Here is a 23,912-nt window from a genome sequence, read left to right as displayed (position 1 = left end):
ATTTTCATTTGCATTTTTTTAGACCCCAAGGCCACTGAGTTGGTCGCTTTGACCTGTGGTGCCATTTAAATATTAAAATGGTTGAATCTTGATGGCAGCACTTCTCTGATCAGACTAATAGCAATTCTATTACAGCTGTCAGCAAATGTACACCCCTGACTGTGTGTCTGTTTCTGTTGAGATTTGGATGTTGGTCCTTGCCTGCACTCTGCCTCTGCCAGCTGGATACTTCATGCCCATGTTTGTCCTTGGTGAGGAACATCATGTCTTTAGTTCAAAAGGGAACAACAAAACAAAACAACATATTTGGTTCCTTCTTTATGAATTTGGTGTTTCTGCTCCAGGTGCAGCTGGTGGTCGGCTGCTTGGGGAAGGAGTGGCTCATGTCTTCTCCACTGGAGTAGTTTTTGGCCATCATTGGGATTCTGTGTATCCTGGAGTCTATGCACTTGCTGGTAAAATATCACATATCTCAAGTACTAAATGGAACTTATCAGTGTGAAGGGATTAAATTGTCTTTCTTTATTTTCAGTGTTTTCTGGGTTTTGCAATAAGCAGACTGGACAGAATTTTTATCACACCAATTTGTTTTGAATACCATTCAGTGTTTATTAACCTTTACATTTGAGCAGGTCTCTCTGACAAAAGAACATAGCAACCTCCCTGAACAAAATCCAGTAACGATCACAGTGGCAGACATCCAAGAAAGAGTCCCAGGTCTGAAGAACTGGACAGCAGCGGGAACACAGCATGAATCACATGTTCCAGAGCATTAGGAGGAAGATATGGCTTAACTTTGCTGATCAAATTTGCTGATAAAAACTAGACATGATTCATGCCTACTGGCTAAAGAAACTTAGCACTCCATGAGCGCCTGGCAGCACAAATGAACCAGCTGCTAAGAGATGGGACGGAAGGGCAAACAATCTTGATCCAGGAGGATCCCTCAAAGGATGAAGTACCATCCAACTACCGGTGTAGGTCCCAAAACTGTTCGACCTGCAATAAGTGTTCGGGGGCCTGCGACTAATGATGACGTCACACTATTTGGTTGGCTGGACGCTGGTCCGATGATGTGTCAGATAGTGATTAGTCCGCACAAATCACAGTACAACCGTTTAAAAAAAAATTACAGTACAGCTGTAAAAGAAGAAGTTATGAGTTTGGTTGTTAACAAACAAAGCTCCGACATAGAGCGAGATGATCTTCTAAACCCGCTTTTATTATTGTTATGATAGTTAAAATTCACGATTGTTTGCACAGTTTCTCAAGACTGTTCATTCAAAAGCCGCCTCCGCTATAGCGCACACACCGTCCCAAAGCTGCTTGTGCGCTTGGAGGTACAAATCTCCCAGGAGACACGTTTCTCCTGAGTCTGACAGCTCGCTCATGCAGACCAGCTGGACAGACTGCGGTCCCAACCCTTCTCCGGACTGCACACTGTAACAAAGCACCTTCCCTGCCTGTGAATACGAAGTTACGAGACTCCAACTGCACTGATCAGAGACACGGTTCGCTCCTTTTGGAGCAACCGCTTCATTCTAATAGCCACAGATCTTTTTACAAAGTAGGTTTTGGCACAGTCTCTCTATAAACATTACAAAGAAAAATGTCATACACAAATTATGAAGGAAAAGAACTTTAGGTTACATAAGGAAACATGAAATGAAAATATGTTGAAGCCACAATCCAGGATGAAACATCCAAGATGCAAGAATACATCAAGCTCAAGGCCTCAACTGACAGTAATTATTTTTGATGGCCCCAGATGTACCCACACATTTTTTTATCCAGCAGCTGAGCAAACATATCGGAGCTAAAGGGCCTTTGTGTTGGACAAATTTGACTGATGCAATACCCACAGATCCTTCAAATGCAATCGATGTAAAGGGCGCCCCCGAATCTGTGGCAGGAAGGAATGTTTAGATCTCACTGGCTGATAAATTCTAGGTTTAAAAGATATAATAATTATTTTACATTTAAATGTAAAATATTTGTTCCTTCTTGTTTTCTCTGCAGGTGCAGCTGCCCTTTCTGGTGCTGTAACACACACACTGTCCCCAGCTCTTTTGGCTGTCGAGTTGACTGGTCAGTTCAGTCATGCTGTACCCATTCTTCTCGCCACTTTACTAGCCAATGGGCTGGCTCGCTCCGGAAATCGCCCGTCTTTTTATGATGCCATCTCTATCAACAAGAAATTGCCGCACCTGCCGTCTCTGGTGAAGGCTTATCCTCAGTAAGAAAGACAACATATTTTCAAAAAGACATTAAATTACAAAAGATGAATGCCATTGGTACACTGTATCAATCAATGAATCAATCCATCGATCGATCACCAACAAAACATGCCATAGGTTTAATTGAACACTTTGAATTGAGGATGTTTTCATAACTAGTTTACTAGATTTTGGGGTAAACAGACCAAAGTTTGGGTTCAGTGCTGCAGGACAAAGTGTGCATGTGTGAATAAACTCACAGAAACTCTGGTCTAAAAAAAAATACTGTATATCTTCCTTTCTTTTCTCATTTGTCCTGTCCAGCAACTGAGCAAACAGATGAGAGCTGAAGGCCTGTTGGACAGGGATTATGAATCTTCGGATAGCCAGGGTGTAGGGTTAGGCCCCGACCCCCACCCCTGACCACGGCAGCAAGGCAAGGAACAGCGACGACCAGGCCCCCCACCCCCTAAGTCATGGAGTTAGCTATGGGAGACCAGAGAGACTGAATTCTTTCAAAGTTACTTGAACTTTGGGCTGACATTTTTTCCAAGCTGATATGATCAAACAGCAGATTTCTGTGTTGACTTATGTTTATATTTTTCTTGTTTTTCCAATTTATTAAAATAGTTTTTTTAGCAATACAAAGAGTTATGAAAATGATAGAGCCTAATCCTCCTTCTATATCGATGGCACTCATGTCACCAAGCACACAAAGTGACGGTGAAGCTGTGATTGAAACCTTAAGCCAGACTGATAGATCGGCACATACCTGCTGCCAGAGAGCCTGGACGGGAGTGCAGAACCACAGTGCGTGCATGTAGCTGTCGGGTAGATTACTGTCACAGTGCTCGCAAATGTCTGAGTTACTGAGACCCATCTTGAACATCCTCTGTCCAGTGTAGTAAATTCTGTGAAGAGTTTTGAGATGGATTAGCTGCAGATTTGGACTTTTTGTCAGTTTAAAGGTGTTTAGACAGAGTTCTGACCAGAAGCTTTCATCTGTGCTGATGCTCAAATCTGCATCCCATTTTATTATCGGAAGTGAGATATTATTATCTAAATTACATAAAAGTTTGTATATTTTGGAGAAAAATTAATCAGAGAGGTAACTGCTTCTGGTAGCTTTAAATCGTTGTCTTTATATTTAAACTGTTTAGTAATAATAGATTTAAGTTGCTGATATTCCAAGAAGTTATTTATTCCATGTTTGTCTTGAAGTTCCTGGGGAGTTATGAATCTTCTATCAATAATTATGTGCTCTAGTTGTTTTATGCCCCCTGCTTGCCAAGCTGGGAAGTGTATCATTTTTTTGTTTATGAGGATGTCCGGGTTGTTCCAGATGGGTGTCATTTTGCACGGTTGAGTGGTGTTTATATTAATACTTTGGAAACAATTCTGTTTTTTAACTGTTTGGCTAACAAATGGTAGATCTGACAGGTTGATCTTTCCACATAACGCCTGTTCCAAGTCTAACCATGAGTTGGTTTCTAGATTATTTTTTAACCATTTTAAGATGTATTGTAATCTATTTGCAAGAAAATATTTGTGGAAGTTAGGTAATTCTCCCTGCGTTTTTGACGCTCTTCAGCAGTTAGCTTAGAGTGTCTGATCTGCATGGGTTCTTCTGTAATTTTGTGGGATACTTCAAAAACAGATTGAGGAAGTGAATTCAAGGTGGTGGTGTGAAGAGTGGTGTTAGGAGGTATCTTACGGGCTTGATGGTTTCGTTCTCCTTGACGCTCCCTGAGGCAAATATTGGAGCAAAGGGCTGCTGAGACAAGATTTTCAAACTTGGGGGCTTCAGGTTGAGGGCAAAAGTGGTCTAGATTTATTAAGAGATTGGTAAAAAAAAATATCTCTTAAAATTTGGTCAGGCCAACCTGCTTCCACTGCTAATTTCCAAAAGTCGATCACATGATCACAGACCGATCGATTGGGTTGCTTGAGCCTTCGCAATCGTCGGGTGGTTAATTCCTGGTTGGTCGAAGACCAGTCAAAATTCTCAGATGAACCGGTCGAAGGGCAGGTGTGAAATGGGATTGGCCGCTATGAACGCTTGGGCCAATTGCATGGCTCTGTTTCTGAGAGACTTAATGATTAGTGGGGTTTTACTGTGATCAGTGTGATAATACCTGGGTGCTTGCTGGAAGATTAATTGACATTGTAGGAGAAATCCTCCACAAGCTGGAACCCGGAAGGAAAACACAGGTGAGTAAGATGATAAGTAATTGAGTTTTACTTTTGGCGTGGCTTGGAGTCATGGCGTGGCTGGAGGTCTTGTCCTGGAAAGGACTCTTGTTGTGACTGGACGTCTTGGCGTAGGTTGGGGTAACCAGGACTTTCATTTAGGATAAGGCTGCTCTTGGAGATGTGTGACTCAGGTGAACACTCTTGGTTTGAAGTCCTGTAGGCGAGGCGTAAGACAAAGTTAGCGAAGACCAAAAACACAAGAGCAAAGAATAAGCTCTAGTGACCAGACTAAGCACCATCAGGGGCGATGATTGCTGGAACTGGATTTCCTTAAGTAGGGCTAGAGGTTGATGAGGTGAGTGTTCACAGCTTGTTCGAGTCAGGAAGCAGAGCAGAGAGGGAAGGGGGAGGAGAGACTGCCAGAGGCACCATTACAGGCGGTCCTCCTGAGTTCGGTAGCTTGTTCACCTTGAGCTGTGGGACGTATCGCAGTCCGAAGTCTCCCACACGTAATAAAGCATCCTCCATTCCCCTCAAACACTCTGCCCCGGCTACTCTGCTCAGAGACACGGTCACTCGGTCCACCGGTCCAATACATTAATCGAGTGCAGGAGCGGACTACTTTTTCTATTTTGTTTGTTTTTTTGTTAAAGTCACTTCCCTCAGTTTATACTGGACATTATTTTTCACGGATGAGTCATTAGTTGGGAAATAAAATAATAAAGTAAAATAACGAGTAATAATTATATAATAACTAAAAATTTACAACCCCCCCCCCCCCCCCAATCGAATCGAAAGAGCCAGTGTAAAAGAGCCATTGCTACACTGGTTCACAACACAAATACCACAGACATGCGGCGCCAGCACGACTGTGCATGGGGGGGGGGGGGGGGGGGTTCTGATAGGGGGCTGGCCATAACAATGACCTGCAGAAGTCTCTGTCTGAATAAAGAGATAGATGTTAATGATGAATGTTTGAATGTAGTTAGTAGTGTGTTCCAGTCATTTGCATCAGAAAAGCTAAGAGAGTCTTGGCCAAAGATGGCAAAGGTTTTATGAATAGGGAGTTTGATAAATTATCCTGACCTAGTCTGAGTGGAGGAGAGACGAGTGATAAAGAGTCTCATACAGGATTGTTTTTAGATAAAAAGATGCCTATGATGGAATTGTCATGCGTAGAGAGAGGGCCACTAGTTTGCAGAGTTCACAGTGATGAACGTGAAAAGGAGCATAGAGTACAAAGCGAGCAGCAGAGTGATAAAGAACATCAAGTGGGTTAGTGGTTTGGACATGATATTTTCAGCATTCACCTGTTGGATACAGCGAGAAAGGTAGCTTGCAAAATAGTCAGAGTAGACCAATACAGGCCTACGTAGAAGGATCCTGTGGTCAACTGAGTCCAAAGCCTTTGCAAGTTCACTACAGGTCGCTATGCGGACGTTTTTGCAGTCTAAGACTGTGATGACATCATCAAGGACTTTGATTGTGGCTTTAATCCACCCACACTCAGCCTGAAAGCAAGTCTGGTGGTTGGACAACATGTGGTTAGTCTGGGATAAAGCACTGTAGGGACCTATTTAACAGGCTTGTGACAGGAGCAGCAATGACATTAGCATCTGCCTTTAACCCTTGTGCTATCCTAGGCACTTTAACATTGGGAGTTGGGTCATCTAGACCCACTAGACAGTGCTCTGAACCTTTTTTCTTCAATGATTTGTGATCTTCACTGGTGTCCATGGATTACATGAAATCTTTCCACCTTTATCCACCTTTGTCACGGTAGGGAGAACACGTCACTGTAAGGGGTGGGGTCATCTAAGACAGCACAAGGGTTAAGAACACAGGACGAAGACCATCTAAGCCAGCAGATTTATTTGGATCTCCCCAAGCAAGCTCATCCTGCACATTAGAGATGGAAAGAGGTGTTAGGGAGAAATGATTATTAGTCAACAAGGTGGTCAGAGGATATGATGTTCTTACAATCCAGCAAACATAGGCCAGAAGGCCAGTTTAGGAATTAAATAATGCATACAGCCAGGTAGATGGGGACTTGGAAAAAGTATGCACCAGTTGGCCATGTGGAAGCAACCAGCGTCGCAGATCTGCATCAGGATCTAGGGAGTCAAGTGTGGAGTACAGCACACAAGAAGCCTAGGCACTGAGAACGGGTTAACCAAGCACAAACAGACTTCACAGGACGTGCAATCAGGTAAAAAAGTGTAAGAGAGATGTCAAGAGGTCTTGGCAGTTGTAATTAGTTTAACAGATTTGGTTGTAGCAGGATACTTAGAAAAACAAGATGTTCGCCATAAAAAAAGAAACCCAAAAAAGAGAGAAAAAGCCATTGTGTGTTCTAGTGGAACAAAGATGGGAAGTCGTTAGCTGTGACCGCCTTTTTTGTTTATTTTTTTTACAGGATTTCCTTGACAACTGTGGCCCACATTTTGGAAAAGGACTCAGTGCAACTCCAGAAAGCAGCTGGGCCAGAGGAGGTTCGCCACATTGTCGTTGCCAGTGTTCAGCTACAAATCCCTGTGGTGGACTCTGAAGGTGCGCAGACTTGCTGTATATTTATATTTATCAGTCTTTCAAACTGAGCCTCACAGAGAGCAGAAAAACAAAAACAGCTTAAAAACATAAACCATGGAAACAAATCCACAACTGTGAACAATGTTATGATTTACAAACAGCCACATAAGGAAGAGAAAAAAAAAATAGCAGTTTATTAGAGCAAAATTGTGTTCTGTTGAGACAAACGGATTCATACAATCTTTTTATGTATTAATTTAAATAAGTTTATCAGCCCTTACAGTCACTCTTCGGAGTTTAAGTGAACAGAAAACGGACTTTTATTCATTTTTCTGTTGAAGATTCCCAGATTTTAGTGGGGTTTGTTCAGCGATCAGAGCTGTTGAAGTTCTTACACCACTGTAAAACCCAGGTGAGTCCAGAGGATGTTTGTTTGAAAAGAACTGTTTGGAAGGCAGAACATCTTTTTAAATAAAAAAAATCAAAAAGCTCATTAAAATCTCTTTTTTCAAAACAGCTAATTTTGTTTGCAAAGGAAGATTTGACCAAAGCTAAATTGTTGAGAAACCTAGAGTCCCAATCAAAAAAAGTCTTTAAACATAAATCATAAATCATAAGTCTTTAGCATTCACGCAGATGTTTGAAATTTGTTCTTCACATTGGAGGACAGTGAGCTGTAGACACAGCCACGCTCTGGAACTATTTGATGGTTTAACCCCCCCCCCCCCCCAATCCAACCCCTTATCCCTTGTGCTATTTTAGATGACCCCCCCCCCCCCTTCCATTGAGGTGTTCTCCCTACCATGACAAAGGTGGATAAAGGTGGAAAGATTTCATGTAATCCATGGACACCAGTGAAGATCACAAATCATTGAAGAAAAAAGGTTCAGAGCACTGTCTAGTGGGTCTAGATGACCCAACTCCCAATGTTAAAGTGCCTAGGATAGCACAAGGGTTACTGCTGAGTGTCAAGCAGGGAGGCACTGGGTCCCATTTTAGAGTCTTTGGTATAACACGGCCATAGATTTGACCTTTCAGTCCCAGGGCAGACACTCTACCACAAGGCCACTGAGCTTTTTGATTTTTAGAAGAATAAAACTGACCTCAAGGGGATTAAAATGGGACATGCAGCGTTGACGAATTTGTGCTGATGTTTTCAGAATCTGCAGCAGCAAATGGATGACGTTTGCTGCATCCAACCAGTTTCTTCCCTGCTATCTCCTTCCAGCACAGTTGACATGGTAGGTGAATGCAGCTGGCAAATGCAAATCGTCTTCCACTGTGGTTACATATAAAAGAAAAAGTTATTGAATAGCGTCCACATTTCTGTGGGTGACTTTAAGGGTTACAACCTAGATATTACTTTGACATAACCTTAATTTAAGTCCTGCTACATTCCCAGTTTCTATTCATGATGTAGGAGATAAAATTGAGTCAAGGGGTTGAATTTAGCATAGGAATCTTTTTTTTAATGGCATCCAACCCACCTTAAGAGTATATCTCATTCCAATGACCTGAAGAAATGAAACTACAATGTGAAACAATTTAATGCTTTTGTTTGTTCCAAGTCTGCGTAAATGTGGGTTCTTGTGTCAGGAAATGTATCTGATGAAAAACCATGCTAAATGGTAATTGGGGTACACTTCTATAGAGCTTAACTACCTTCTTAGCCCAAAGCACTTTACAGTCCCCATTCACACAATGATGCCGAATACTCGCGCCAACCTATAACCACCAGGATGCATGTGGGGTTCAGTGTCTTGCCCAAGGACACTTTGACACACAGGCATCCAGACGGGAACCATTCCTGCAATATTCCACTTGAAGGTGAGCTGCTTTACCTCCACACCACGGCCGAGTGATGCAGAAGTTAAGGGTTTATGTCCCGGTCCTAGGTTTAATAGTTGAATGGGCCCCCGGGTCATAGTTTGTCCATCGCTGCTCTCATGGGAGCTGCCAAAAGGTATATCCATTGTCAGAACTAGCTGAATCCCATATTAGCCTACTCAGCAACTGTCAATTAAAGGCGGGGTGCACCCTGAATAGGTTGCCATCAATTACTCAAATAGTTAACATGTCTCTTCAATCTGGAATATTTCCAGAGGCCTTAAAAACTGCAGTCATTAAACCTCTCCTGAAGAAAAGCGGTCTTGATCCCACTGTACTGAATAATTACAGACCTATCTCTAATCTGCCATTTTTAGGAAAAGTCCTTGAAAAAGTTGTCTACCAACAGCTCACTGATTTTCTCTTATTAAACAATTCATTTGATTTTTTCCAGTCAGGTTTTAGACCCCATCATAGCACAGAAACTGCTCTTATCAAGGTAACCAACGACATCCGCCTGAACACTGATGATGGCTGTAAGCGCCATTTATGTGACACATTTATAGTTTATTGCCAGCGATGTCATAATTTAATTTTAAAGAACAATTTATGCTTTTATTTTGAAGTCAATAACTTCCGTTTATATAGAGGAAATGTTTTTGGGTTTGATGCAATGTGCAGCTGGTGAATTCTTCGATAAATGAATGGACGGCGGAGCCATATGGTTGTTTTACCGTTGTTGGTATGGATGGCATCGTTGGCACCTCTACAGAGCCATTCAAACGAGTAAGACAGTCTCTTGTCGTTCATTGATTTTGGATTCAAGATTGAAATGAAAGAAACAAAGTGCAATGAAGAAGAAGGTTTAACAAAGATAACTTTACAATGGCAAAGTCTCTGTCTTAATCCTGCTAGACCTGAGCGCTGCCTTTGATACTGTTGATCATGGGATCCTTTTGCACACACTCCAAGACTGGGTTGGCATCTCTGGATCTGCCCTAAGTTGGCTCAAGTCTTATCTGGAAGACAGGAAATACTTTGTTGAAATTGGGAGTTGTGTCTCAGACTACATGGGCTTGAATTGTGGTGTGCCCCAGGGATCGATCCTGGGACCCCTTCTGTTCAACCTCTACATGCTGCCACTAGGGCAGTTAATACGCAGTAATAACATATCTTATCACAACTATGCAGATGATACTCAGATCTGTGTGTCACTGACAACAGGTGAATAGATAGATAGATAGATAGATAGATAGATAGATAGATAGATAGATAGATAGATAGATAGATAGATAGATAGATAGATAGATAGATAGATAGATAGATAGATAGATAGATAGATAGATAGATAGATAGATAGATAGATAGATAGATAGATAGATAGATAGATAGATAGAGTACTTTATTAATCCCGAGGGAACTTGCATAACCATCCGATGCTGCTCAAATACACAAACATTCAATAGAAATTTAAAGTAGTTGACTAATAAATAGTCATAAATTCATAAAATAGTCACCCCACTAAAAACAGAATAAAAGGAATAAAAATATAACGGCAGTAGAAACAAAATAGAAGAAGTAAAAGCAAAACCATAAAAGTGGTAAAAAGTAGATGCCCGTTTAGTGACTCCTCCTCATGCCCCCTCCCCTCCCAGCAGTATTGAACAGTCTAATTGCACTCGGTGCAAAGGACTTCCTGAGTCTTTCTGTGGAGCATGGCAGAGAGCGAAGGCGGTCGCTGAATGTGCTCCTCTGGTCACTAAAGAGTCCATGTAGGAGGTGACCAGTGTTCTTCATGATGCTGTCTAGTTTGGACAGCATCCTCCGCTCTGCCACCACCTCCACTGTCTCCAGGGTCCGCCCCACCACACAGCCTGCCCTCCTGACCAGACGATTCAGTTTTTTTATGTCCTTTTTGTTCGCGCAACCCCCCCAACACACCACCGCATAGGACAGGGCACTTAAAACAATAGATTGATAAAACATCAAAAGGAGATCTGAGCAGACGTTAAAAGATGCGAGTCTTTTTACAAAGTACAACCTGCTCTGCCCCTTCCTATATATGGAGTCCATGTTTACCGACCAGTTCAGCTTTTTGTCCAGGAGGACTCCAAGATATTTGGAGTTATCCACTACCTCCACCTCTGCTCCACCAATGAGGATGGGCCGAACCTCAGCAGGTGTTCGTCGGAAGTCCAGCACCTTCTCCTTTGTCTTGGATGTGTTCAGGTGGAGGCAGTTTCGTTGGCTCCAGTGCACAAAGTCCTCCACCAGCTGTCTGTACTCCCCCTCCTCATCCTCTTTGATACATGCCACAATTGCTGTGTCATCCGAGAACTTCTGAAGGTGGCAAGCATCAGAGTTATAGTGGAAGTCGGTGGTGTAGAGGGTAAAGAGGAGAGGTGATAGGACTGTGCCCTGTGGAGCCCCCGTGCTGCCAGTCAGCATGGAGGAACTGCAACTCCCCATTTTGACAAATTGTGGCCTGTTGGTCAGATAGTTCGTTATCCATGACACCAGGTGGAAGTTCACACCAAGGGAGAGGAACTTCTGCTGGAGAAGGAGGGGCTGGATTGTATTAAAAGCGCTGGAGAAGTCAAAAAAGAGCTTTCTCACAGCACAGCCCCCTGTGTCCAGGTAGGAGAGGGCCCGATGTAGAAGATACAGGACGGCGTCCTCAACTCCTACTTTAGGTTGGTAGGTGAACTGGAGAGGGTCCTCATCCCCCCGCACCTGGGGTCTCAGGAGCTGCAAGACCAGCCGCTCCAGCGTCTTCATGACATGAGATGTAAGGGCGACCGGCCTGTAGTCATTCAGCTCACTGGGGCGACTCTTCTTGGGCACAGGAACGATGCATGATGTTTTCCACAGTGATGGGACCCTCCCCAGCTGCAGGCTCAGATTATAAACCTGCTGTAGGGGTTCTCCCAGTTCTGCAGCACAGGCCTTAAGGAGCCGTGGACTCACACGGTCTGGGCCAGCTGCCTTCCTGGGGTGGAGTCGTCTCAGTTCCCTGCTCACTTGATCCGCAGTGATGGAAAAGGGGTGATCATCGGGAGCTGGTGACTGAGATGGGGGCAAGGGGAGGGCAGCAGGAGGGGGAGCAGAAGCAAGATGGTTGGGGAGATCGGTGGGGCACTGCAGAACCGGGGAGCAGGCAACATGTGGAGTAGCCTGGGGGGAGCTGAACCGGTTGAAGAAAATATTGAGTTCATCTGCCCTCTCCTGACTCCCGCCTGTCACACCGCCCTCTTTTCTGCTGCATCCAGTCATGGTCTTCATGGTGTTCCAGACCTCACGCAGGTTGTTGTCCTTCAACTTCTGCTCTAGCTTCCTCCCGTGTGCCTCCTTGGCCTCCTTCATGCAGACTTTTAGTTCCTGTTGGACCCTTCTCATCTCCTCCCGATCTTTGCTCCTGAAAGCCCTCTTCTTCCTGTTCAGAACTGCCCTTAACTTCCCTGGTAACCCAGGGTTTGTTATTTGAGAAGCTCCTGACAGTTCTGACAGGCACCACCAAGTCCACACAGAAGTTCATATAGTCCGTCATGCAGCCCACAGCTCCTTCAATGTCATCCCCATGAGACCCAATCAGTTCACTCCAGTCCGTGCACTCAAAGCAGTCTCTGAGGGCCTCCTCAGCTCCAGCAGACCATCTCCTGACCTGTCTGGTGGTAGCCGCCTGCCTCTTCACAAGAGGGGTGTAGCTAGGCTGCAGGTGTATGAGGTTGTGGTCCGATTTTCCAAGGGGGGGGAGAGGGGCAGCTGAGTATGCGTCCAGAGTGTTTGCATACAGAAGGTCAATAGTTCTGTTATTTCGAGTGGGGCAGTCGACATATTGGTGAAAGGTGGGCAGAGTGGTTTCCAGGGATACGTGGTTAAAATCACCAGAAATAATCATGAACGCCCCTGGGTGCTTGGACTGCAGTTCTGTTGTTGTGTTATATATTGTCTCCAGAGCCGCCTGTGCTTCCGCTCTCGGAGGAATGTAAACACAGAGCGCGATGACGTGGGAAAACTCACGTGGGATGTAATAGGGTCTGATGCCCACCGCTAGCAGCTCCAAATTACGGTCGCAGATTACCTTTTTAACGGTCAGATGATTCGGGTGACACCATCGTCTGTTGGCATACAGGATGAGGCCACCCCCCCTGCTCTTCCCGCTGGAGTCTGGGTCACGGTCTGCTCTTACGGTGGTAAAGCCGGGCAGATCCACGTTAAAATCCGGCACATTGCTGGTTAGCCATGTCTCGGTGAAGAGGAGGTGGCTGCTCTCCGTGGAGCAGCGTTGTGTACTTATCAGTCCAGTGAGCTCGTCCGTCTTGTTGGACAGGGCGTTAACGTTTCCCATAATGACGGAGGGGATGAATGGTTTGAAACGCCGCCGGTTAGCCGCTTTAGCCTTCAGCTTCGCCTTGTGTTTACGACCAGCTCGGCATCCCCGGTATTTCCGCCTAAGCTCCGATGGAATAACATGACGGACACCAAGGTTTTTATGTTTCCCGATCATCAGTAGTTCATTACTAAAATAAACAATTCTACTAATGCTGGCTTGCATTAGATCGAACAGTCTCAAACGTACAAACAACTCACACACAGAGCAACGGATGTGCAGCCTCGCGCAGGCGCAAATAGAGTGTGAATGGGCCGGTGGATTCACTCAGCCACTGCCTCCAACAGATCAGTGCGTGGATGCAGAACAACTTTCTCCAGCTAAACTCAGACAAGACCGAAGTTATTGTTTTTGGCCCACAGAAACAAAGAGAAAGAGTCAGCAGCTACCTTCATTCTCTGTCTCTTAAACCCTCAAATCTTTTCAAATCATTTCAAAACATTTCTGTTTAGTCGTGTATTTGACTGAAAGGTCCTATCTGCACTTTTCTTTCCTTACCTTCCTTTATTTTTAAATCAATTTTCAAAATTTTTTCTTTTCTTTTAAAGTAAATTTTACGTTGATTATTTTCTATGATGTATTGTGATTTTAATGCATTTTTCTGTTTTATGAAGCACCTTGAATTACTTTGTGTACGAATTGTGCTACACAAATAAACTTGCCTTGCCTTGCCTTGCCAGTGTGTCACAGGGCCACATACTTACACGGGTAGAACTTGCAAACTCAACCATCCAGAATTTAAACCAGGTTTTTTTAATTGCAAGGCAAGTGTGCTAACAAGTGTTCCACTGTGCTGCCTCCAAAGTGCTGCACAAAAAGGAAAATTTCAAAGACCATACAGAACCATACACTTCTACTAAATTGAAAAACTTGAGTCTCAAGACGAGACTTCAGACATTTTTCTAGTTCTGAAGTGGAAAGCTCCAAAGGTTAGGGGTCAACCATAAAACACTAAATAAATCCTTACCCTCCAGTTTTGTTTTGGCCCAAACCTTAGGTTTTTACCCTCTCCTTGTATCCCTGACCCCTCTGTTTTAATGTCCACACCTGCTGTTTTAGATCATTACGCTCAGATTTCTGAGATAGTCTCAGATTAAATGTATATCTCCTAAAATCTGGTGGAGCTGAGTGTCTTGACAATCTGCAAAAGTGCTCAGCAGACATAAAATCTTGGATGGAGGTGAACTGATTGTTCAGGTTGTGAAAAACCACCCTTGAAGCCAATGGGAAGCCACTTGCACAAGTGTCCATCAAATGTGGGATATACCAAGGTGACGCTCTGTCCCCACTGCTGTTCTGCATAGGTCTGAACCCCCTCAGCCAAATAATAAACAAGACTGGCTATGGATACCGACTCAGAAATGAGGCCAACATCAGTCACCTCCTCTACATGGATGACATCAAGCTACAGTACAGACTAAAAGTTTGGACACACAAACTTTTATTTCCAGCACTCTTCTGGGGCGGGGCCCCACATTCGGCCCTTCCGGTGCGGCGGGGGGGCTGCTCTCCTGGTTGGCTGGAACTTGCACTCTCTGTCCCCTTCAAGGAAAGTGTCCACCCTCAATACACACATCAAATGCAGCTAAGACAGAGTTAACCCTGGAGGTCAGCCCCCCCCCTCCACACACACAGGCACCTCTCTCTCATCTCTCACACACACTCTCTCTCTCTCTCTCACTCTTTTCTCTGCCTCTCTCTGACACACACTACTACTCAGTGACGTGCAGTGAGGTTGATGCTGGTGAGGCACTGACTCCTCTGAAGTCAGATTTAGGATTTTAACAACTGAATATTTCACCGTTCACCCAAAAGTATTTAACTGGTAATTCTTTGTGTCTCAACATTCCTCTTTCAATGATACTTACACAAACAAATACACAAACATCTGGACAGAGCATCCTTCTGGTGTCTAAGTCATTCATATTCGCAATAAACACATTAATTAATTACATTTCAGATGTGTGCAGCATACATTAAATTTTTGCCTTCAATGTTTTACTTTTCTAACTTCTTTTTCTTTTTTATTTAAAAACTAATGATTGACTTTTTGCATGAAAATCTGATCATTGATGGAATATTCAGATATTCTCACCAGCGTGTTCAGTCAGGTGTGTTTTCCAAACTCCATCTCAGAGTTTCTCACCTTCCTGCAGTGATGGATGATGATCTCAGTGGGATTTCTCTGGTTTCTAGTGATCCTCTGCAGATCAGGTTTAGATTCAGTTTCAGCCTCTCTGATCGGTTCCTTTATGTGAGTGTCAGTCAGAACGGACCGATGTCTTGATTTCCCGTTTTTCAAGGTAATAACAGGGACTGGCAGACATTGAGGAGAACATCACAGCAGCTTAGAGCAGCTCTTTGACACACGGGGATTTCTCTGTTCTCCAAAACGTAACAAAGAGATTTCAGCTCAATCATCTCCGGTTCTCTCGCTGCCTCATCAGTGACAAGCTGGGATCTCAGTCTCTGCATTAGAGGATCCATGAGAAAAGTGATCTGTGGTCGTTTCTGCTGCAGGTCCTCAAACAGCAAAGTCAAGTTTCCGTCCAGCAGCAGCGTCACGTTCTGCTTTATTCATGTGGACTGCAGCTTTCTGCTGTGAGCTCCACAAAGAAGGAAAGTGGGATGATGACCGTTTGAATGTTTGAAAAGCTTCAACTTGTTCATAAAGGAGACAATTTGTGTTGATCAGGAAGAGTTTTTCATTTTCTCTGGGATACGTTTAGTTCTTTTCTGCCATGAACTATTTTACTGCTTCCAAAGCTCATAATAATAAACACAGTGACGCCATTCTGTTCAGTAAAAAAGTAAGAATCTTTCCATTCTTCCAGAAACGTCCTGTGTTCATCTTTATACACTGAATTTCGCCATTTTGACCATGAGGGTAACGGTCTGCACGCACATCAAATGTTTATTTATTTTCTCCGGCATTGGGCGTCACATGCACAAATGATTGGCGGTGACTTATGTGTCGGGAGCGGCATTAAAACTCACAAATTGCCAAATTACTTTTATTGTTATTTATTATTTATTTTTAACACCCTCTGATGGATTTGAGTGTGGTTTAATTTTATATATGATTCCTCTATGAAAGCTATGAAATGAGGCACAGTATATAGAAAATATGATGAGACGCAAAGAGCCGCATGATCATTGGCCGAGAGCCGCCCGTGTGTTCGCCACCCCTGACCTAGGAGAAACTCCTGATCTTTCAAAGGCATTAATGAGGCGGGTCTTAAACATATCCCAGAATGGCACAAGCAGATGGATTATCTTGAAATACGCTGCAGAAAAAAGAGCAAACGAATTCATGGTGGAGGTGCAAAGAAAGCGAGCAATTAATTAGAACTGGTTTGAATATGTATTATTGAGCAAAGAAGGAAAGGTGGGCGTGTCTCTAGGAAAATGATTCGCATGACAGCAAAGACGATTTTTGATAGGTTGATGCTTCGAAGAGAAAAGAAACACAAGACAATAATCTAATTTCAATACATCCTCAAATGTTCATCTTGTGTTATTTTCTGCACTTTGTGACCAAATTTCACCACACAATGAACCCGTGGGCCATGTCTCTTTTTTAAATTTTATTTAATTTGTTCTGTCCAACAACTGAGTCAGCCATGTCTTTAATGAACATCTATGTAGAGTATTTAAGTATAAGGCATTTATCAAGATTCACTTGACTTTGGTTTTTCACCAGATGCCCTTTCTGACACAACCCTCTGCATTTACTTGAAAAAGCACTGGATTGTGCCCCCTTGTGGTTGCATTGTGATATGGAAGTGATGTGAAGCTTCTGCTGGATTTTCCTCTTTTTAGGCCTACAGCATGATGAGTGTACTTGAACTGCAGACCCTGTTTGTGGCAGATAAAGGAAAACTAGTGGGGTGTCTCACATGGTCAAAGGTGATGAATGTTTGCAAAATATTCATGCACATATTTGTGCTTTGACTTTGTTACATTTTCTATTATACTTTTATCAAACATGTTGGAAGCTTTTAAACACATTCTGATGAAAAGACTAATCAATTCCATTCAATTTATTTCCTTCTTTGTCCTCCTGTTTTCTTTCAGATGAAAGAAATACTGCAGGCTTTGGCCAAAGAGAACTAGTGTCACCAACCCAGTCCATTATGCCATACGGATACATTTACATTGGATTAGCACAGTGTTTTTCAGCCAGTGTGCCGTGAGAGATGACCAGGTGTGCCGTGGGAAAACATGAATGCTCACTGATCTTAAAAATCACCAGAATATCAGCTCTGTGTTTATCAAAAAAGGCTCAAGCTTCAAACTAATTAGTTTGCCAAGACCTTTGTGAAGCTTTTCAAAATAAATGCACCAGATTTCTCAGCATCTTCCGTGTCTTTCATAAGGAGGGCGAGCAAAACCTTTGACCATAGCTCCTCTCTTACAATGTCTGCAGCAGAAAACAAACGTCTGAACTCTGACTCCGTCCAGCAGGAAGTTACACTTTTTAAGATTTGTAAATAGTAAATGGCGTGTACTTATATAGCGACTTTCTACCTACAAGGCCCAAAGTGCTTTACAGTTACACACACATTCACACACTTGTACTACGCTGCCAAACACAGGCGCCCACCTACCACCAGAGGCAAGGTGGGGTTCAGTGTCTTGCCCAAGGACACATCGACTCATGGGCGTGCTAGACGGGAATCGAACTTGCAATATTACGATCATGGGTCGACCGCCCTAGCACTGCGCCAAATTCTGAACTATTGTTTTGTTTTAATCAATAAATGATTAAATATTAAGAGAAAATAGCATTTTTTTCATGAGTATTTTTTTTTTACTTTGGACAAACGCTCACAAGTTCTAAAACATAAGACACCATGAAAATTAACACAAAAGTTAACAATGCTTCTTTAGCTAAACATATTGGGTCTCATTTGGTGGGCGTCATTCTTTTGCTTGTCACTGCTGTTCATCTAGTCCCAAAGAATTGTGCAGCATAAAATAATTTATGCTGTAACCCTTGTGCTATCCTAGGCACTTTAACATTGGGAGTTGGACACAAATTATTAACTATTAAAAACATAAAAGATACTATAATATGTGGTGATTACAATATAGACTAATGAAATCCAAACAAACACAAGAATACTGAAGATTTTATGGATACTATGTATATCATTACTCTGCATCCTCTTATTACAATCCCGACCAGAATAACATCACACGTGTCACTATAAAAATTATTATTTATTTATTTTTACTTGTCCTGTCCAACAGCTGGGCAGACAGATGAGAGCTGAAGGCCTCTTGTGTTGGACATATTTTACTTTAACAACAGGGGTTATTAATCTTAAGAGTGTTTCTGTTCTTCTAAAACGGATGATGGAATGTAAAAAGAAGGAGGAAGAGTGACCAGCCATCCCCACACCAAGACCCCCGCCGCAGCAGCAGTGGCAGCCAGAACCCCCCAGCACCTACACGGCAGCAGATAGAGAACAACCGTCCCCCAGGTGATCACATCCGCCACCCAGGCCAGGGCCAGCAGGACCGCCGCGAGGCCCCCAGATCCAGAGAGCAGGGAGGCACGGAGGGACAGAGAGTGCTGCTCCGGCCCAACCAGGAGAGCAGCCCCCCCACCCCGCGCGCCGGGAGGGCCCAGCGCGGGACCCCGCCGCAGAAGAGCGCCCACAGCGCCAGACGAGCACCTCATCACCACCCAGGAGTTCCGGGCACCCCCCCCCCCCCAACCCCAGGTACAAGCCAGGACCCCCCAAGGGATACCCGCGCTCCAGGCAGCCACCCACCCAGCCCATGGTTGGTCCAGGAAGGAGCAAGGCAGGGGCCAGCTGCCCCCGCCCAGGAGAAGGTCACCAAGGGGGAAAAAGGGGGTCCACAAGAAGTGTTGTAAACATGTCCCCCGACCAGGCTCAGCCACAGTTGGAAATTTGGCGAGGCCCAGCACCCCAGGGCAGGGACTAGAACCCACACCACAGGGACACAGACACCCCCAGGCTCAGGTGTGATGTGATCCCCGGCTCTTGGACTTGCCAGGGATCCCTCTCCCTGCGTGGAGAGAGGGCTGCCGGGCCCAGGAAAACAGCACCCAAGGAACACGGGCGCCGTTGCCAAGGGTCCAGTACCCCCTATCAGGGATGGGGTAGGGGACAGATAGTCCTAGGTCCCACCTTCCTTGTCAAATGCGTGTGTGTGTTTGTGAGGGTGTGTTTGTGTATGTATGTGTGTTTGGATTGGAGTGTATATTTTGAGGAGTGAAGGGTGAGTGTACTAAGGGGGTGCACTGTTTCCAGGTCAGATCAAAACTAAATACTTTTTCATTTTGCCACGTTCCTCAGATGATAAAAACAGTTTTTTTTCCCATCTGTTTTGAGTGACCTTCCAGGGACATAGACTTGTCAAACACCCCAACATTTCTGATGTTTGAGTGGACAAAAAGCTCAGAGACCCGAGTTGTTGTCTGATGGAAGGAATTTTATGTTCTGGGGCTAAAATCAAAGTCTCGTTTTTCTGGGTGTTTAAGAATAAAGGATTATTGCTCAGCCATGTTTTAATGCTCGTTAAGCAAGTCAACAAAGTTTGTAGTTTGTAATAACAATTTTCCGGGAAAGAACAGTAGAGCTGGATATCGTCTGCATAGAAATGATATGAGATGTGGCTGAATTGATTAATAAGTATCTCAAGAGGAATCATATATAAAATTAATAAATTAGGGCCAAGTGCTGAACCCTGGGTTGGATTGTTCCCATTTTATTCCCTACATGAATGTGTGTTGTGTGTAGCTGAATGTTTCTTCCCATCAGCCCCCTTAGATATTTAAATGTTTAAAGTTCTGAGATGAATCCACCCACCCATCAGAAATTTTGGGATTTATTTTAGGATTTAGTCAAAGAAAATTCCTTTTTCTCTGCTGGTCCTCCATAAGATGACCAAAACTGAAAAGTTTCTCCTTCATTGTGTTAGATTTTCTCATAATCTGAAACCAAAGTATTGACCTCTTCTTCCTCAGACATGAAAGAATTTGTAAATCAAATCAAAATTTACTTGCATAGCATGTTACCTACTAGTGACTAAAGGTGCTTCAGATAAAAAAAAATCTAATTTTAAAAACCAAAAACAAGACAAAAGACCATTACACAAATAAGAAAAATTAAGAAAACATATATATATTAAACATATACATAGCCTAAACCCCCCAACACACACACAACATAGTAATGCATAAAATTAATCATTAATAAGATCCAAGATAAAAGTAAATAAAGAAATAAATAAGCCTTAATAATCAGATATAAATCAGTGAAGTGAATGAAAAAGATCTATTCAAATGAGTAAAGACAGAAGTAGCATGAAATAATTTCCTTATAAAAAAACAAACTTCCTACATTTTTGCTAAAAGTCAGATCACAAAGCTCAGTCTGGACCCTTCCTGAACAGTCTCTGGTGTCCCTTTAAAATCACCCCCAGTTTTTTATGATTCAACCCTGAAATCTTCAGACTGGACATCTTCAGTAGAAACGGTCTTTCCTTCTTTAGACCATTTTCTTCATCGTCTGAGAAGTCCTCATCATCTTCCTCAGACATTGGAGAATTTTCATCAGATTCAGAGTCGCCAGAGAAAAGTGTTTCACTGAGTTCCAGCTCATCATCTGAGTTTCCCTCAGAGTCTTCCATTAAAGTTCCGTCTTCGTGTTTCTGCCTACACGATCGGACAGATGTTTTGGACAATTCTTCCTTTTTGGTTTGAATCTCTGATTCCAGTATCTTGGTGAAGTTCTGTAAACTGCCCCTTTTGTCCACCAGACTTTGATAGTTTTGTCTTTTCTTGTGTATATCCTTTCGTTGAATGTCCAAGTCTCTTTGCAGCTCGGCAACTTCCAGGGAGAGTTCCAGGTTAGTTTGGATGGTTTTCTCATTCTCAGCCTGCATTTGATCACATTCAGATTCCAATTTTTTGACATCTTTCAGCATGATCTCGGATTTTTTTCTGGTCTCCAAGAGGTTTTCTGCTTCCACTCTAAGTAAATCCCTCTCCTCTCTCAGTTGGAAGTACTGAGCAGACAGTTCCTCAGGAGTCTTTTGGCTCTTTTTCATCTCTGAAATCTCCATTTCCAACTTTGTGTTCAATTTTTGTAATCTGACTTTTTCTACACACATTCTGGGATAGCTTTGTCTCATCTCCTCTTGTTCCTCTTGCTCTGTTTGCAGCTGCCGAAGTTCACTTTTCAGAGCTTCAGTTTTATGCTGTAAAAGATGGGACTCCTTCAACTCTAGTCTGTAATCTACTTCCAGAAGTGATTGTCGAGCTGCTTTCTTTTGATATTTTTGCAGTTCAGCCTGAAGAACCGCATATTTCTTTTCCACATTTTTTCGTTGAGATTTCACTCTCTCCTTTTCCAATTTCAGTTCTTCTTTCGGCCAAAGTTTCAATTTCAGAGTTTTAATTTGCTCCTTAATAGAGTTGTTTCTTTCAGAGAAATCTTCAATCTTTTGTTTTTCTTCCGCACATTTCTCCTGAACCTTCAGTTGTTTCTGAGCTTCTTTGTTCAGAGACTCTAAAGTTTGAATTAATTCCTTGTTCTCCCTGAAAGCAGCTTTCCGTTCATTCTTAAAGTGTTTGTGTGATGTTTCCAGGTGCTTTATGTTGGAAAGATTTTTACTGAGAATGTCAATGTGACTTCTCAAAGTTGCATTCTGCTGAATCATTTGTTCTGTAACTCTGTTTAATTCTTTAAGAGACATTTTCACAGTTGGACTTGTTGCAATTTAAAAAAAAGCCCTTTTCCTGAATGCTATAAACGTTTTTTCCGAGCCTTGATTCTTATTCTTTCCTGCAAAGACTCTGTGAGAGGGTCCTATATGTACACTTAGAAGCTATGTCATATTTTCTCTAATGACAAAATATGACATCATAGTCTGTCTAAATGTTCTAAATGTTGTGTTTTGATGTTGAATGATGTCATGTCCTGACATCATCAGAGTATGTGATGATGTCATGACATGACATCATCACATACTCTGCGATGGTAATGATGATGTCATGCCCTGACATCATCACATACTCTGCGATGGTAATGATGATGTCATGCCCTGACATCATCATCACCATCGCATCTAAAATGCAGACAGAGACGAAGCAGAGGAAAGACCACGGCAGACCGATTCAGGTGGAATTTGAAGTAAATCAGTCAGGAAATGGCTGCTAAAAGTAGCAAGAATCTAAATGCCAGAGTGTTGCTGGTTTGCAGACTTGGACAAGACGCTGACATTTTCCAGAGAACATTTAGGAACAAACAAAAGCAACATAAAGTGGTGGTGGAATTGAACTGAGGCAGGCAGGCAGCTTTGACCAACATACAATGGAGGACAGCTTGACGTAGTTGTTTGGAGTGATATTTCTGCCATGTTGCACACAAAACTTTCTAAGTTGCAAATGGAAATATTAAATATTTGCTTTCAATTGTTTATTTGCTTTCAAAAACTTTTTTGCGTTTGCAAAACACGTTTCCGCATGCGTTGTGTGTCATCTTGCTTTTTTCCTGTCTTTGATTTTGCTGAGTTAAGTTTCAGTTTGACGTGACCAAGCTGCCATCAAACAGCTGCTGATTGGTCCAGATTCTAACGACCAATCACTTTGCCGTATTTATCTAACATGGTGTCTGCATTGTGTCTGTCTCTCCTTCTCTTTTTGCTATATTTATTGAGCCTTTAGCTGCAGCAATAAGACAGAATGAGAGCATTAAAGGAATTAAAACTAAACACAGCCATCATAAAATTAGTCTCTATGCAGATGACATATTACTGTTTTTAAGTAATTTACATTCTGTAAATGAAACACCAACAATCATTAATGAATTCTCCTCCATATCAGACTACTCCATTAATTGTAATAAGTCTGTTTTATTACCACTCAACAGGAATGCGGAACAAAGACTCACAATACCAGTCAAATCAGGAAATATCAAATATCTAGGTATCAATTTTTCCCCCAAACTATCAGAACTGGTGCAGCTAAACTACACCCTATTACTGAAAAGCATACAGGACGATCTAACACGCTGGACCAACCTGCTTCTGTCCCTTATGGGCAAGGGTGTCTCTGTCTCATATTGACGGTGCTTGGAGGCAGAGCCTGTGGAAGATGTGGATAGCCCCCTTCATAATCTTCGTTTATGAAGCCTCGCCATGGATGGAAGCTGGAGAAAGTCTAAGAGGCCACTCGATTGGCTGAAAGTGAGCACGCCTGCTTTGCTGATGAGTTTGATTGACAGATTCCTTAGCCAATGGTGACATTAGTTGACCTGCAGCGTGAAGAGAGTCTGAATATTCACCGTAGAAAAATCTCCCACAAATGTGGGGAGATTCACAAATGAGAGCGGGTTTGTGAATGCACATTCTAACATTTGTATGTTCTGTGAGTTCATATTACGATTGTACCTAAAATGATGTTTGTTAAGCATCTATTGTGCATTTCTGAAAAATGTACTGTTTTTTATAGTGAATCACAACGTGCACATTTGTGAGAAACATTTAGCCTGCATGTGTGAATCACAACTTGTGCATTTCCAAATGAATATTGCACGTTTGTGTAAAATTACAGTTGTGAATCAGAGTGTGTGTATTTGTGAAACAGTTTGTGTGCATTTCTGATTATTGAGACTGAATTAACTCCATAGAAAAGTGTTTCAGTTAGAAAGATGACTTTGTTTGGCTGTTAAGAAACACAAACCTTGAAGGAGAACTAAACTGTTGACCTCTGAATT

The 23,912-nt window shown here is 42.8% G+C and overlaps 1 protein-coding gene across 3 annotated transcripts in view; it reads left to right on the top strand.

The window, feature by feature from the left end:
- The window catches only part of clcnk (chloride channel K), a 58,505-nt gene extending 40,990 nt beyond the window's left edge, over positions 1 to 17,515 (top strand). For all 3 annotated transcript variants that reach the window (XM_078949764.1, XM_023956262.2, XM_023956261.2), the window contains 8 exons: positions 182 to 251; positions 345 to 455; positions 2,020 to 2,236; positions 6,826 to 6,959; positions 7,280 to 7,350; positions 8,099 to 8,179; positions 16,978 to 17,064; positions 17,233 to 17,515. In XM_078949764.1, coding sequence (XP_078805890.1) covers positions 182 to 251; positions 345 to 455; positions 2,020 to 2,236; positions 6,826 to 6,959; positions 7,280 to 7,350; positions 8,099 to 8,179; positions 16,978 to 17,064; positions 17,233 to 17,271 — 810 coding nt within the window. In that variant the 3' untranslated portion in view covers positions 17,272 to 17,515. The remainder of the gene's footprint in view (positions 1 to 181; positions 252 to 344; positions 456 to 2,019; positions 2,237 to 6,825; positions 6,960 to 7,279; positions 7,351 to 8,098; positions 8,180 to 16,977; positions 17,065 to 17,232) is intronic.
- The last annotated feature ends 6,397 nt before the right edge of the window (positions 17,516 to 23,912 follow it).

This window comes from Oryzias latipes, chromosome 7 (assembly GCF_053564925.1).
Source record: "Oryzias latipes strain Hd-rR chromosome 7, Olatipes_Hd-rR_3.1".
Taxonomy (NCBI): Eukaryota; Metazoa; Chordata; class Actinopteri; order Beloniformes; family Adrianichthyidae; genus Oryzias; species Oryzias latipes.
The sequence above is the reverse complement of the archived record's forward strand: the minus strand, read 5'-3'. Positions and strand labels throughout refer to the sequence as shown.